We start from the raw sequence: 15,463 nt of genomic DNA, 5'->3' as shown, positions 1-15,463 counted from the left end.
ACTCACGCCGGGCGCGTGTGCATGCGTGCCCAAGATTCCGAGAGGAGAATGGAGGAGAAGGGATTGCGGCGTGACCATCCCCCCTGGGGGGTGATTTCTCGCTTTCTGTCTCTATGTCTCTGTCTGTCTGGCGAGCGCACGCGCCCTACAGTGAAAATCTCTCCAAAAAAAAAAAAGAGCAAAATATGTGTTCTGGTGCCGTATTAGCAAATTACCTGTATTTTCCTTCAGAACGTGAACTGCTGGTTATGTTATTACATTCACCTATTCCAAATGAGATTCATGCCTTTTTTTTTCCATTTCTCTTTCTAAACTTAACTGACTGGGTACATTTTTGTTCATTTTCTATAGGAATCAAATTAAATAGACAAAGAATTTCTTACGCAGATAAAAGTTCCATCATTTATAATTACTCAGTCTAGTGACTAAAATTAAGTGTATTCCATATTTAAATAAGTTTCATCATTTTTCCTTTGATATTGATTCCTTCTTGATGGTTTTTCACACAGTCTTAGCACCTGGAACACTAGGAACCAAACCTTCGACAACAACATTAGGTAATACAATCATTGAGTGGATAACTTTTGTTTCCTCTTTTTCTGTCTGCAGATGTCTTGGTTGACAGGCTGGCATTAATAGATTAATACATGGATAAACGTTCATACGGGGAAAAAGTAAATGTCTGTGGATATATATATTGATTATAAACTATATCTTTTCGGAAGTTGCCACCCTGAAATAATTTCTGAATTAAAAGCTTCTTTACATGTATCGTTAACTTGTAGAGGTTTGCTCAATGTTAAGTTAAAATCTCCCGTGAATCTTAGGCCAAATAAATGTTTATGGTTTTCCCAATTGCTTTTTAAAGGCAATCATTCTCATCATGTTCCTGTGAAATATAAATCTTCAATATTTTTATGTGACTGTTTTCTCTATGATAGACAAGTTTTTTTGAGACTTTCTATCTAAAAATGGAAGAATGGGAGATCTCTTGAGCAGTTAATAAATTTTTTATCAAAATTTTAAAACTTTATTCAATACCTCATTTAACTGGCTAAATGATGCAAGGTTGCAAAACAGAAGGATATATATCCACAATAAATTGAAGGCTTCACCATGCTTCTGAGACATGTGCATTGTCAGTTTGTAGCCACCCTTTTCATATTAACTAGCTAATTTTCTTTCTCTAGCTCCACCAAAGATGAAACAACCAGGTCGTCGCACCCGTCCTAAAACCACACGTAGTCCAGAAGTGCCCAAGTTCACACCTGGTAAATGTGATATCCAGTGTTTCAGTTAACATAGAAGGTGAAATATGTGGAGCCAGCTGTGCTTGGTGGTCAAGGCAGCTGGCTTCCACATGGCCAACCATGTGGTTTGAGTCCAGGACCAGTGGCTTGAAAAACACACCAAGCATGTGTACATGGTCGTTGGGAAAGTCATGACATTTTTTTCTATGCAAAAATGCATCATGACTTTTCCAGGAACTCAATACATATTTTTATTTGTAATTAGGTATGCACCACAGGAATCTGACCTGCAAAATATATTGTTAAAATAAGGTACTTTAGATAAGGTACCTTAAAATAAGGTACATCTAGGGCCAGCAGGTGGTGTGGTGGGTAAAACACTGGACTCCCACCTGGTCAAACACAATTTGAGTCCCAGACCTGGCAGCTTGAAGACCATGCTGGGCACATGTGCATGTGTGCCCAAAATTTCCAGAGGAGAATGGAGAAGGGATTGAGGCATGGCCCTCCCCCTCAGGGAGTTATTTCTCATTCTCCCTCTCTCTTTCTCCAGTGAGTACATATGCCAGCAGGATAAATCAGAAAAATAAAAGGGAAAAATCACAGAGAAAGCACACAGTTTAGGGCAAACCTGCTAGCTTGAGGCATAACGTTTCCTTCCTCCAGATGCCAGTGTTGGTATAATTAGTGTTTTTGATTTTTGCTCCTATAGCTCTGGAACCAGCCACAGTACAGCTGGAGCCCTTGGTGCCAACAAGTGGTAATTCCTCCCACTCCACTTGCTTTCACGGGTTGTCACTTTTGCTTTTTCCACTTTCCACCCCAGGCATGACTGCAGTTCTACCACTCCCTCACCATCTCATTCCATGCTTCCCCTTCATTTCCTATCTGGTCTGAAGAGGCTGAAGATAGAAGCGTTCTTCTAGGAGAACGCGATGTGCTCATTTCGGGGAGGTCTGTGGTCTTGGACATGACTTCCTGTTCTCACTGACCCTATGCTCTCCCATCATGTATCCTGGTGTTGAGAAAGCTATCAACTCTTCTCAGGGGCTTCTGTGCTCATTCTGGACTGAATGAGTGGCCAATTTTATTTCAGTGCTGTGGTCATCACTTCATTGCTTTACTCATTCAACTTATAAGAACTTTTTCCTTCTAAAAACTTGCATGGAATAATGGGCTCTTTAGCTTTTTGTTTATTTGAAAAGTGTTTACGAATATGATTAAATAAGATATAAAAACTATTCCTTGTCTAGGATCCAATACAAAGCTTTGTTACTTGAGAGCATTAAAAGTCTTAAACTGGCTTTATTATTTTTAGTAATACTTCTTTATAATTATTTCATCATTATTTCTCAGAATTAGTAATCTATTACCGCTTTACTTTGGGGCATTTCAGAAATCAGTAGTCATGTAACATTATTTCTCGTGTGTAATTTTAAGTACTTATAGATTGTTTTCCAAGTCTCCTCCTGAGCAAGTGTTGGATTTCTACTTTACTGTTTTTATATTGTACAAAAGCTATCAATCAAAGAAATAGAACTAATATACTTTGTCTTTTCTAAAATTATGTAGGAAAAATGTTTTATGACAATTTTTATTACTTTTGCTCTAAGACATGTTATTGAACATTTCACAAAGATTTTCTCCTTTCAGGGAAAAACTAATAATTCAATAGTCCATATAGATATCCATATAGTTAAAACGGACATCTTTCCCACCTTCCAGGAATTAATTTTTATATAATCACTGAGTTTATATAGTGCCTGTTTAATATACATGTCCTTAATATTGGTAGCCTCAGCCATGACTATTATGCTACTTTTAAAAAACATTGTTTAGCATCAAAACTACCCAAGAGACCTAAACTCACACACAGATCAGATACACCTTAAATCCAACCTGGTGATCATTACTTCCAGTGATTTCTAAATAGGAAAGTGGTGTGTAAGTAAGATCTGTCTTCATGTTCACCGCTCAGCTATGACACTAATTACAGCACCCTTTTTTCTTCCAATTTGAAACCACCAAAGAATTTACTTCCAAAACCTAAAACCACAGCAAAACTAGACGTGCCATCAACTCATTCTGGTAAACCCAATTTGCAGTGCTCTAGCTTAACTAGCCTTTTTCTTTGGAAATGTTGCTGAAAATGTTTGTCATTAGCCATGTCATATAAAGCCTACGAAATACCACCCTTTCATTCATTATCTTCTCAAAGTAGCCATACTGTTCTTTGAATGCTAAGTAGAGAAAATAATGTGTAAGAAATTAGTAAATGTAACATTTGATTGTCTAAAAGATTTCATTTTCTTAAAGCATTTCTAGATCTTGTTTTGTGAATTTGTAATGACTATAAGCATTTTTTTTTTGTATCTTAAACTTTTTGTTGTTGTTTATTTTATTCCTGAGACTGTGTGTGTACACATGTGAGGGGGAGTCACCCTTGTCAGGGTCATGTCACACAGAAATGCCCTTTCCCCAGCTTTCAGTGTCTCAAGACATTAGACATGTGTATTTACACTTGCCTTTTTCCCCCCGTCTGGGCATCCGAGCCCGCAGTCAGCCATGTAGCTTCCAGCACTACAGTTCTGTTTGCTTCCCTTTAACTGTACCACCAGGGTTGGCTTGTATCTGGAACATTTTTGAAAGTTGTTTTAGTAACTCCCAGTAGACAGTACAGTAGGAGATTGACACTGTGTTCTTCCTTTAAGACACAAGTGGAAAAAGGCTTGTTAATAATATCCAGTTGGTATTTTATACAGTAACTTCCAGGGAATGGTTTTTACCACACAAGATTTTTATGCAACAGTTCTTAAGTTAACTGTCTTTTGTTTTTGTTTTTGTTTTTGTTTTTGTTTTTTTAGTTGGTTGGTTTCAGTTTGCCAGAGAGAATTTGACCTGCACAAGAGAGAGAAAGGAAGTGAGAAAGCATCCCCTTCAATAGGGCCTGGCCATGCTGCAATCCTTTCTCCATCTCTCCCTCCTTGTGGGATGCTGGGCTCACATGTATATGCACCTGGCACGTTTCTCAAGCAGCCTGGTCCAGGACTTAAACTGTGTGGTTGGTCATGTGGGATCCAGTTCACATAACCACCAGCCTATGGCCTGGCCCCAAAACTGTTTTACAACTCAAATTTTCTCCTATTCCATTTGATATAAAATTCTATCAGGTAATAAGAAAAGTCATCATGCATTTTTGCATAGAAAAGCATGGCATGACTTTTCTGATGACCCAATCATTTGCTGAGGGAGCATCTTTCATAATAAACATCTAGAAGGCAATTCATATCAACCTAGAATAAACCAGGTTCTGTATCTTCTGAATTAAACCTCAATGAGTACCTAAAAGTTTTGGCTTAGTTTTATTGCTGGTATCAGTGTGTGTTTTTGTTTGTTTTGCTTGTTTGTCTGTTTTTTTAATGATGCAGTCTTTGAGCCTGTTCCATTTGAGATTGAAGTTCCCTCAACAAGCCTAGGTAACAATGTCCTCTTCCTTCTTGCTTGGCCCATGTTTTTCTGAGCTTATCCCTTTCTTTTGTCATGGTTAGTATTCTCTCATATGCACAATTGTCATTCATTGCTTTTTGTCATTCACTTCCAAAAATTGTTTGCTACATTCAACTGGAGCTCAACTGGAGCCTTTTTAACATCAAGTTAAGCATTCTTGTATCTGCTGCTTAGTTGATGACACCTGAATGTTATTCCTTCTCTGATCACCTTCAGAGCATTCATTTTGTTGTCAGCACTTGAATCTTTCAAGAATCACAGATGCTCTGTCTATCCGTCCTTCAAACCAGGACATTCTTGAAATCTTAGCCTGTATGTGTACAATCTATGGATGTGAACAGAGAAACAATGAAAAAGCTGGTAGAAGCTAGTCCTCATTGTGTTTGTAAGGAGTGTGACAGTGCATAATTGGTTTTGTGTGTGTGTATGTGCAAAAGTTCTTTCTTTCTCTCTTTCAAGCTATTCCAATGCAACAGGAACTTCCTTTAAGATAAATTTATCTTATGTCACTAAATTCCAAATAAAATAGGGGTGGCCTCTTTTTGTTTGAAGATAATCAGTTATAAACTTGTTTCCCTGGCTTCCTCCATCTCTTCTGTGTGACATTAGTTCAAAATATGCTCTTAAATTCAGGTTGCCTTAAGTCAACTTAATGCTATGCAGGCTTGAACAATCAGAGAAAGTCAGACTTCATATAAATGCTTAAAAGATTTTGGTAGTGAGATGCTTGAATATTACATTTAGTCTTCTAGATTAATGTAAATGTTACATAATTCTTAATTTCCTATCTATGAATTGTAGTTCTTAATTTCCTACCTATGCATAATCATTTCCAAATATGATAGAATTATAGAAATCTTTCTTATTCAGAAAAGAGTTAAGTGTTTCTCATTAAGACTTTTTTTTTCTTAATCATTTTTCTTCCTCACTTGAATAGTCATCTTCTAATTATCTATTTGAAATAAATGAATAAGTAAGGGGAGAAGGGAAGCAAGATTACCTTTGCACAACTGTCACACATCTCCAGTAAACAGACTGATATAGAACTTTCTCCTAATTCTCCTTCCTACCCTCCCAACAGGTTCATAGTGGTGATGAAAGCCTTTCAAATGCCAACAGAAACTTTCGTAAGATTTTAGAGTGACTTAAAATTATATACAAAACAATGAAGAGTTTCTTAGAGCCAGATTTTTTAATATAATGAATCAGATAATTAAACACAGAAAAATACTTTTCATTGACCTCATAGGAATGCAAAATGCAAAGAGTATGGCTATTTTGTGAAAGAAATAGATACACAAGTTCGGCCAGTTATTGGAGAAGAAATGCTATTTACTCAGAGTTCAGAAATTCCTTCTAAACATTTTAATGTTAAGATTCATTAGTAAGATCATTTTCTTGTTCTATTATTTTTAATCTTCATTGTTTATTATATTGCTTTTGGTTCGTTTCTGCCACAGACATTGAACCTGTAACTTTGAGAACCGAGGCTCCAGTGACAACAGTAGGTAATGACTTTTGATGTTTTTCAGCAAGTGCTTTTTGTCTGCTCATTGTCCAGTCTAGTCTATCATTATCTTGGTCCAGGTTCTTCTCTTTTATGTTTTTCTCACCATCCTCACTTCCATTAAACTACATTCTTTATTTTGAGTGCATTGAAGGTATTTAAACAAGTTACTTGGTTATAAGACTGTATACCTCTAGTTCAGAGCATCTATTTCCCGTATTATCTAGATTCAATGATTCTCTGCGGAGCCTGTTCAGTGTTCTACGTTAAAGCTGAATTTCAAATACAATTAGGAATATCTGCCTCGTAAACATCAATTATAATTATGTGGATATATTGCTTTTTTTAAAAAGATACACGAAACATTTTTGTCTACAATATTTAAAAATTGATGTGCTTATTCTAGTAATTTTTAATGACATATATGTCTCAGCCAAATAACTTCTATATACAATCTCTCAAAAGCAGTTGATGTCTACATGCTGTATGTCTAACTTACCTGGAGTCTGAACCTTCTTTGATTATCTGCTACCAACAATTAATAAAGTTTTCAAACTCTCAAAATAATGCTTTCTTTCTCAAAAGAACTGTCAGTAAACATATGTGTACATATATATATATGTATATATGTACACATATGTTTGTGTGTGTGTGTGTGTATAGTCTTACATATAAATGACAAGAAGAAAATTCTAAAACAAAGAGACAAGTTTCTCAAGACTTGAGAAAATATAGGAAAATTTTAGAAAATCTAGAACCACGTATAATCCTTTCTTTAGTTTCTGGAATCATAAGGCTGCAATAACTACTTTCCTTTCTTTAGCTCAAAAAACATCACAACGGACAAGAACACGTCGTCCACGTCCCCCACGTCCCAAAGATAAAACCACACCACGCCCAGAGGCACCTCAGACCAAACTAGGTAAATCATATGTGGTTCCTTGTCCCTGCAGAACCCTGTGGGATGTGATTCAGGGACAGCAGTTCAACCTGCCACCTAATAACCTCTCTGAGTTGTAAGGGTGAAGGCCCAAGTCATGCAAGACAACACTCTGGTCAGTAACTTACGCTGCCTACATAAGGACTGCCTTGGTATCCAGGCATTTTCGTTGCTCCTTTGGCATTCATTTTCCTTTTCCTCCTTGATTCTGATTCAGCAAAAACTTCTCTAATTAGGTAACTAGATGACATATTTAGTTCCATTAGTCATGCATTTTATTAAAAGCCTGTTATCATCTGTGAATGATATTTTAGAAATAACAAATGACTTAGCTTAGTTGAGGAAGAAAGCTGTTCTTGTATGAGGTTGTCCATAAATAGATACAAAGAAATATGGGCAAGAGCAAATATCGGGTTGTTGAGAAAGTCGTGATGGATTTTTTGCATAGAAAAATCCATCATGGCTTTCCCAATGGCCTACTATTTATGGTATTTTACCAATTGTTCAGCATATGACACTTCTTAAAGAAGGAAATCATGGTTTAAGAGCATTGTGGACCTTGGAATTTGTAGAGTTTGTAGACTTGTTAATGGGATGGGCAGGCATTGTATAAACAGAGGCAGGAAGGTGCCATATAAGGGAGTGAGAGTGGAAGGATAGGAATTTAAGGGTAACCTGACTGTGAAAAAGTCAGTGTTCACTTAACTGGACAGTACCACTGCCTTTGGATGGGTCCACAAAGAGGACCTCACATACCTGACTTCAATGACTGGATTTGAGCTAATTGGCTACAGCATAGTCTCCTAACCTCTGGAGTTGGGCCTTTCTGTCCTGATAACAAAGATGCACTAACAAATTCCACAGACTCATTTGAATAAGCCTTTATATCAGTTTATAAGCCTTGTTTGGGCAAAGGTCTTGGTCTTTTTTGAAAATGGACTCATAACAAAGAATAGTATTGCCTTTTTTAGTTATTCATCACTATTTCTGCTAAAAGTTATCAATTGCATCTACCATGACCAAAGGCATTTTTTTCAAATGTATTGTGTTATAAATTATACATTCACATTCTTTTCTCATGATTGTTAAGCATAATGTTACTAGACATACTCCTAAAGATTTTTTCTATTGTATTGTCAGCTAATAAAAAAAAATGGTTGAAACATGTAACTAACCATGTGTAGATAATTAGAATATAACTGTATCATAGGAACAAATATCTACATGCTCCCATTTGAAAACTTGAAATTTTTAACTTTTTTTTGGCTCTAGAGTCAATACTACACTGGTAAGGTTTATTTTCAAAAAGAATTTGATGACTTTTCTCATGTAATTAACATTTTTAATTGCTTTTACTCATTTTCTGCTACAGACTTTGGACCTATTACTCCCGAGACATCTTTAGGTAATGACTGTCTTTTAGCAAGTGCTTTTTCTTATTCATTGTCAGCCTTAGAGATGGTGGTAAGATGATAGCACCATCCGCTGTTGTCATCCTACTCGTGTTCATTTTAAAATGTTGAAGGCTTTCTTACTTGGGAACGGAACTATACATGGACTTATGTCAATACAGGTGTCTGCGCCATGTCTCAGCGTGAGATTGTATCGTGAATCTGAGTCTGTAACTAGTACTGGTTTTTAAAGCTTAGATTCAGGTATAAGTCCCCATGTTGATACTGTAACATTTCTTCAGTATCTTACTTTCTGTCTTTCAAGTTCTATATATTTTGTTCTGTTTTCTTGTTGTTTCGGTGAATTTTTCATAATTCTAGCAAATTTTCAAGTGGAAAAAATATCCCTAGGCCTAAATTACAAGTCAATCCTATGGGTTGTTTTGAACCCTCTCTCACTCCATCACAACTGAGTAATGATTTGTAACCAGTTTCGTGTTAGGGATGATTTCGAGGAAATAATGATAAGTCCTAATTTTCAGCTTATATACAAATGTAAATTTTTGTCTCTGGAGAATTCTCAATGATAAGAGAAAACCTATGCATATACTAAAGGAGAAAATTTCAAGCCAGTAACAAAGTTCTCTCAAATCAAGCTCTAACAAGATTTAGAAAATTTTAAAAGACATTTATTCACAGTACATGAAGTCATTCATGTCATATTAATCCTATATTTTCTTCCTTCAGCTCCAACAACAACAAAAAAAACCCGTCGTCCACGACCCAAACCTAAAATCACTCCCCATCCAGAAGTTTCTCAAATCAAACTGGGTAAATATGTGGGTTCTGGTTTTAAATAGCTAAGCAGTATACCCCAGTTGGGACCCTGAATTCTATGCACTTAACGATATACAGGGACACACCCTGTATAATTCTTGACAGTTCGTGGTAAGTGAGGAGAACGTGAGATAGCAGAGCAACTGTGCTTTCTTCTTGGGGATCTTCCTTATCAATAATACTTTATTTACTTGCCTTAATATTTGTTCCCATTTATGTCTTAAAGTTGCTCATTGAAGTATTGAGCCAGCATAGTCAGTTCAAATCAACTATTGTACTAAGGCCCTTCAGATTTCCCAAAACTATTTTTGCTTACACATCCAAAGTAGGAGGTGTGTTTTATTCCCCAATTTGCACCATAATGCAACAAAAGTTGTCTCTGCACAAAGAGGCAGACAGAAACACAAGGCAGGACATTTATGCAAATAGAAGATCATTTTCTGAATGGTGCAAATGCTTAAGAGCATAGTAAATATTCAGAGGAGAAAAAGAACCAAGACAATTAGGAAGAAATAAATAGAGAATTTAGGCAAGTGGAGAGCTGAGGGAGCAGCAATTGACAGATAGAGTATGTGTTGAAGCTGGAACCCCCACCTGCTAGGCTGTCGATATGCTCCTGGTGTGTGGGATCACAGGATGAATTAAAGAGGGACAGGATGTCTACCTCAGAGCTGAATTTGGTCCCGTGGTCTTCGGTGATACCTACTTCTGCCCACAAACTTGCTTTTTCTGTTCTTAGAACTGAAGACACTCAGTCTAATGATTGCACAACTGAGAGGTGGTTCTTCATTTTATGTTAAGTTCTGCAGTATTTACTGAGGAATATTTCTTAACAAGCATAGTTTCTGCTTCTTTTGACTGTCTATTACTATGTGTGGTGGACAAACCCTAGGGCAACTCCAAGAATTCCTTTCTTGTTTTGACACTTTCATTTACTTCATTGTCTCCCTATACTCCTTCTCTCCCTCCCTCCTTGTAACCTCTCTCTCTCCTCTCTCTTTCACCCACCCTCTCTCTTCCCCTCCCCTGTGCTAGCATGGTGGGCAGACTCTCTCTCTCCCTCACTCTCTCCTAATCGAGGGAGTGCCAACCCATCACCTCTACCTTATTCTGCTGGTCAGTTGCAGGTTACACAGGTTCAGCACACTCAAGGGAAGGGGATTACACAGGTGTGAACATTGTATGGGAATGATCAGGGATCACCATAGGGTCTGTCAGCCACATTCACTTACTTTCAAACACATGTACTGTTTATTGCATCCCTCATTGATGATTACTGCTTATAGTGAGTGTTCTTCTGTTGTTGGCTTCCACAAAAGTGTGACTTCTCTTTGCCATTCTTTTTCTAAGAAAATGACTAACCAAATTTTTGAGTATATGGTACTCATGTTAATTCCAGTCAGATAATTAACCAATATTGAGACCGTACTGTTGATTTCAGTGAGATGCTCTGCAGAGAATAAGCAGAGCAGAGACTGATAGCTCCTGAATCAACTGAACACCTGGTTAAAGTTGAGAGAAATAGTCAAAGAAATACATGCTTACACTTTATTGAGTGACGAATATTAAAAATTAGCACCACAGCTTTAGAAACCCTATTTTTACTGCTAAGATAAACTTCCAACATTTTATACATTCACAAAATCTCTGATTTCTTTTATTATTTTTGGTTAGTTCCTGCCACAACCCTCGAACCAGTTACTCTTAGAACGGAGGCTCCAGGGACGACTCTAGGTAATGGCACATCATGACCGTCGGCATGTTCTTCCTGCTCATTTGCAGTCCATTGTGTCACTACCACCATGACAGCTTCTCCCATTTCACAAGACTTGTGTGTCGTCCTCTATCATTCAGTTATTTAATATGTTGAAAAGTATTAAGATAATTTTTTTTGTTTTTAAGAGCATGCGCTTAGTTGGGTAGACATGTCGGCAATGTGTGACACCTTTGATTCTGCAGTATCTTGCTCACATGGAGCGCAGTAATCACATTCTTTGTTAGTGAGTTTCAAATGAAATCAGTAGGGGTTTGGGGAGAGGGTGTCTATCCCTGGTCTAGACTAACTAACTTGGCTCAGCTATTATTGTGTGACATTGTTCTAAATCCCTGCATTTTTACTATCGGCCCAATTTTTGTTTTGTTTTTCTTTTGCCATGTTAAGTAATATGATCTTGTTTCAGTAAAGATAAAATAGAAAATATTCCAAGGCTAGTAAATTTAAATTATAAGCACCATGGTTCCTATGAAATCACTCTACACCTACCTCAGCTACCACCACAACTCAGCAAGATTTTTTTCACTCAGGAATCCCTGAGGGACTGTCCTGGGAATATCCTTGGTATATTGACTCATGTATGTGTGATTTTGAGTCTTTAGAAAAAAGGGAATGAAAGAGGCATATTATCAAAGTAAAGGCAAATTTTCAAAAGAACAATTTCCTGTAACTCGAAGAATAATAACAAGTATAATCCTGTTCAAGCTTCTGGAACCCAAACACTGCATTAACCTGAGGTTTTTTTCCTTTAGCTCCCAAAGTGCCTCAGCGAACTCGACGTCCACGTCCCAAACCTAAAGCCACACCAAGCCCTGAAGCCCCTCACACGGAACTGGGTAAACACATAGGTGCTGGTTAAGGAACCCTAATAGCCCATGTCAGTGAGGTTCAAAGAAAGTAAGCTGGCCAGTCAGACTCAGCGGCTGATTCCACACCAGGCAACCAGAATAGGGTTGAGGAGATGCTGGAGCCACAGAATTCCTTATGCTCTTTTTTCTTAATGGTTATTTAATTTGCTTCTCAATTAATTCTACTCATCTTTCAAATAAGGAGTTAGTTCCTGGTAACTATGAAAGTTACAACGTTATAATATGGTCAGAGGGCAGGAGTTGCAAACATTTTCTTAAAAGTCCAGGCTTTCAAATACGGAGCAAGTATGGTAACTGAAACAGAGCACAAATGTATTTTTGTGCAAATGGCAGGTTAGTTCCTGGTAACTATGAAAGTTACAACGTTATAATATGGTCAGAGGGCAGGAGTTGCAAACATTTTCTTAAAAGTCCAGGCAGTAAACATTATTGGTTTTGCAGGCCGTATAGTCTCTGTTGCTACTTCTTCTTTTTTTTGTTTTCGCTTCTTTTTCTTTTTTTGGAGAGGTTTTTGCTATAGGGCACGTGCGCTCGCCAGACAGACAGACATAGACAGACAGAAAGCAAGAAATCACCCCCCAGGGGAGATGGCCACGCCACAATCCCCTCTCCTCCCCCGTCCTCCTCTTGGGATCTTGGGCACACACGCACACGCACCCAGTGTGAGTTTTAAGCCCCCAGGTCCAGGACACAAACCACAGTCGACTACATGGGAGTCCAGCGACATAGCCATTACGCTAACTGCTGGTCCCCCCATGTTTTTGCTTCTTCCTCTTCCTTCCCCGACACTAAAAATCAGGAAAACCATTATTAGGGAAAAATCATGAGAGAAGCATGATGGAAAAGTTCAGAAAGAAAGAAAATATGGACACGAGATAGAAGAGGTAGAGTCTCAACCAACCAGTCAAGCTGTTGGGCTTCCAGGTGTTGACTGGAACATTTCACTGAGGAGGCTGCTGCAGCTAAACAGCTGGGTAGGGTCTTTTGAGAAGAGATTTAGAGTGTTGACCTTCAGAGTTGTGTTTCATTTAGAAGTCATTATTATCCATACGTGATCAGATTTCCTCTGGGTGTTGGACAGAAGGATGCCCTGTGATCTTCCAGTCTGAGTGGCTGCCCTTTACCCTGTTCTCAGTACCCAAACCAGCTCAAGCTCATGATATCTTTTCTGAAGATGAGTTTTCAGCAAGACCAGTATGTTAGATCATCAAAGCCTAATCATGAATGAAAGATTAGAGTATCAAATAAATGCTCAGATCATCAGAGTGAGAAAAACTCCAGGGACACTCCACATGGGTCACAGTCTGAAAATAGTGTCAATGGCTCACCCTCCAAAGACAGAAGTTGGTTTCTAAGGTGGACATTGTAGTTCCTTGGTTCAGAAGGTCAATTGTGTTGACTTGGTGGTCTAACACATCATATTACTGATAAAATCTTTTTCAAGTAAACATTCTGCATTTTTATACATTTGTAATGTCTTAGTCATTGTGTGTGTGTGTGTGTTTTGTTTTTTTTTTTTTAATTAGTATTTGGGCCAGTGCCTTCCACAGTCTTTGAACCAGTTACTCCAGTAAGAGAGGCTCCGGTGACAGCCTTAGGTAACACCACTTTCTGACTTCCAGCAAGTGCTTTATCTGCTCACTATCAAATCCTTTCTACTCTATGTTGTCATTCGATGGCACTCTTCCTTCTATGTCAGTTAATATGCATAAAACAAGTTGCCTTGTCTTCACAAGAAAGTCATGCCTAAGTCTAATTTGGTATATCTTTCTGCTATATAACTTAGTTTAAAAAAAAAAATTATGCCACGTGTTTTTTACTTAACCGGAGGTCTCTGTTAAGGTAAATTTCATGTATCTCTGGGAGTGTCTGACCCTGATCTGTGCTATCAAAGTTGTAATAGGGAAATTTCTTTATGCCTCCTTCGTATATCTACCTTTTCACCTGCCTATTATTTCTGTTGTTTCGTTAATATTCGCACAGTATGTTTTTACTGGACTATCTAAAACTCAATGTGATTAGAGCTGATAAGTTTAAAGCATTATCCTTAGCATGAATCTGACTCCCTTTCCTCTCCATCACAGTTTAACTGATTCTTGACTTTTTTAATCCTGTCAGAGAACTCCAGGAGATTATGCTAAAAATACCAGTCTTGACTCTGAATTAATAACTTTGTTGTATATGTTCATTTTGCCCCTAAAATATCTTCAATAACAACAACAGCAGAATATATATAGTAGCATAGTAGGGGACAAAAATTCCACATTAGAAAGATACATTTTCTGAAATGTAAGAAAATATATCAAGTTTTGGAAAACAAAGGCTTTTCAAAGCTCTATAATTTGCAGAGCCATAAGCTTCAAAATAACTTTTACCTTTTTCTATCTATGAACACAAACACAAATTTATAACAACTCCAAGTCTAACCACTTTATGCAACTGAGTCTATACCAGATAAATACCAGTCCTTGGGTTAAGGAGTCAGTCATTGAAAATGTTAATGCACATGCCCTCTGGTGAGGACATTCTGAGTAGCTGTTATCCTCTTACAGTTTTCAAGGAGCTTACTCTTATTTTATTACTTCAGTTCCTGTTACAGGCCTTGAACCTGTTACTTTTATGATGGTGACCCCTGGGACAACATTAGGTAATAACCATGTGCTCTTCATCAAGTGCTTTTTCTTCCTGTGTGTAGTTCATTCCATTTCCATCCCCATAGCATGGCTTCTCCTCCTGTATGAGAGTGACCATCATCCTGTTGTCATTCAGTCACTTCCATCGTCTGAAGAGTACTGAAGCCTCTTAAAAACAAGTTAGCTATTGTTTATACGAAAGCCACAAATGAGCTTAATTCATAATAATTTACCTGCCACATAGTACATATTTAAGTGTCATGTTTTCTTGTGCTTCCTTTAATAGCATCCTAAAGCTGAGTTTAAAACACATTGAGATCTATTTCTTATCTAAGCTAATCTGCAGTAATAACTATTCTTGGGCTCCTTTGCAAGTCTAAGTTCTAGGTTTTTAAAAAACTAGTCACATGGTATCCTTGTTTCTTTGATGCTTTTATTAGTATATTTTATTACTAACTTGACAAATACAAAATTACCCAAATCTGAAATTTTAAATTATAAGTCTCCTCCTTTGTATACCCTAGATTTCCCTCTCAATCGTTTTCCTCTAGTGAGGAAGTTCTAAGAATTTCTCAATAAAAGCATAATCTTCACATCTTGAATGGGCAAGTCAACTGTATATATAACTATATATATGCTAGGTTATATATCATTGTATATAATTACATATTATTAGGTTATCAGGAAAGTCATGATGTATTTTTCTATGCAAAAATGTGTCATAACTTTTCCAGCAAGCCAATATAACTATATAT

At 37.3% G+C, this 15,463-nt stretch overlaps 1 protein-coding gene across 1 annotated transcript in view; it reads left to right on the top strand.

Annotated features, from left to right (window-relative positions):
• Positions 1–15,463, top strand: part of ABI3BP (ABI family member 3 binding protein) — a 280,943-nt gene that overhangs the window by 176,666 nt on the left and 88,814 nt on the right. The window contains 11 exon segments of the mRNA XM_027769977.1: positions 510–557; positions 1,191–1,271; positions 1,963–2,010; positions 6,218–6,265; positions 7,088–7,186; positions 8,577–8,609; positions 9,343–9,426; positions 11,107–11,166; positions 11,959–12,042; positions 13,602–13,673; positions 14,663–14,722. Of these exon segments, the coding sequence (XP_027625778.1) occupies positions 510–557; positions 1,191–1,271; positions 1,963–2,010; positions 6,218–6,265; positions 7,088–7,186; positions 8,577–8,609; positions 9,343–9,426; positions 11,107–11,166; positions 11,959–12,042; positions 13,602–13,673; positions 14,663–14,722 (717 nt within the window).

Source organism: Tupaia chinensis, unplaced genomic scaffold, assembly GCF_000334495.1.
Source record: "Tupaia chinensis unplaced genomic scaffold, TupChi_1.0 Scaffold000100_1, whole genome shotgun sequence".
Taxonomy (NCBI): Eukaryota; Metazoa; Chordata; class Mammalia; order Scandentia; family Tupaiidae; genus Tupaia; species Tupaia belangeri.
This window is presented reverse-complemented; position numbering and strand designations above follow the sequence as displayed.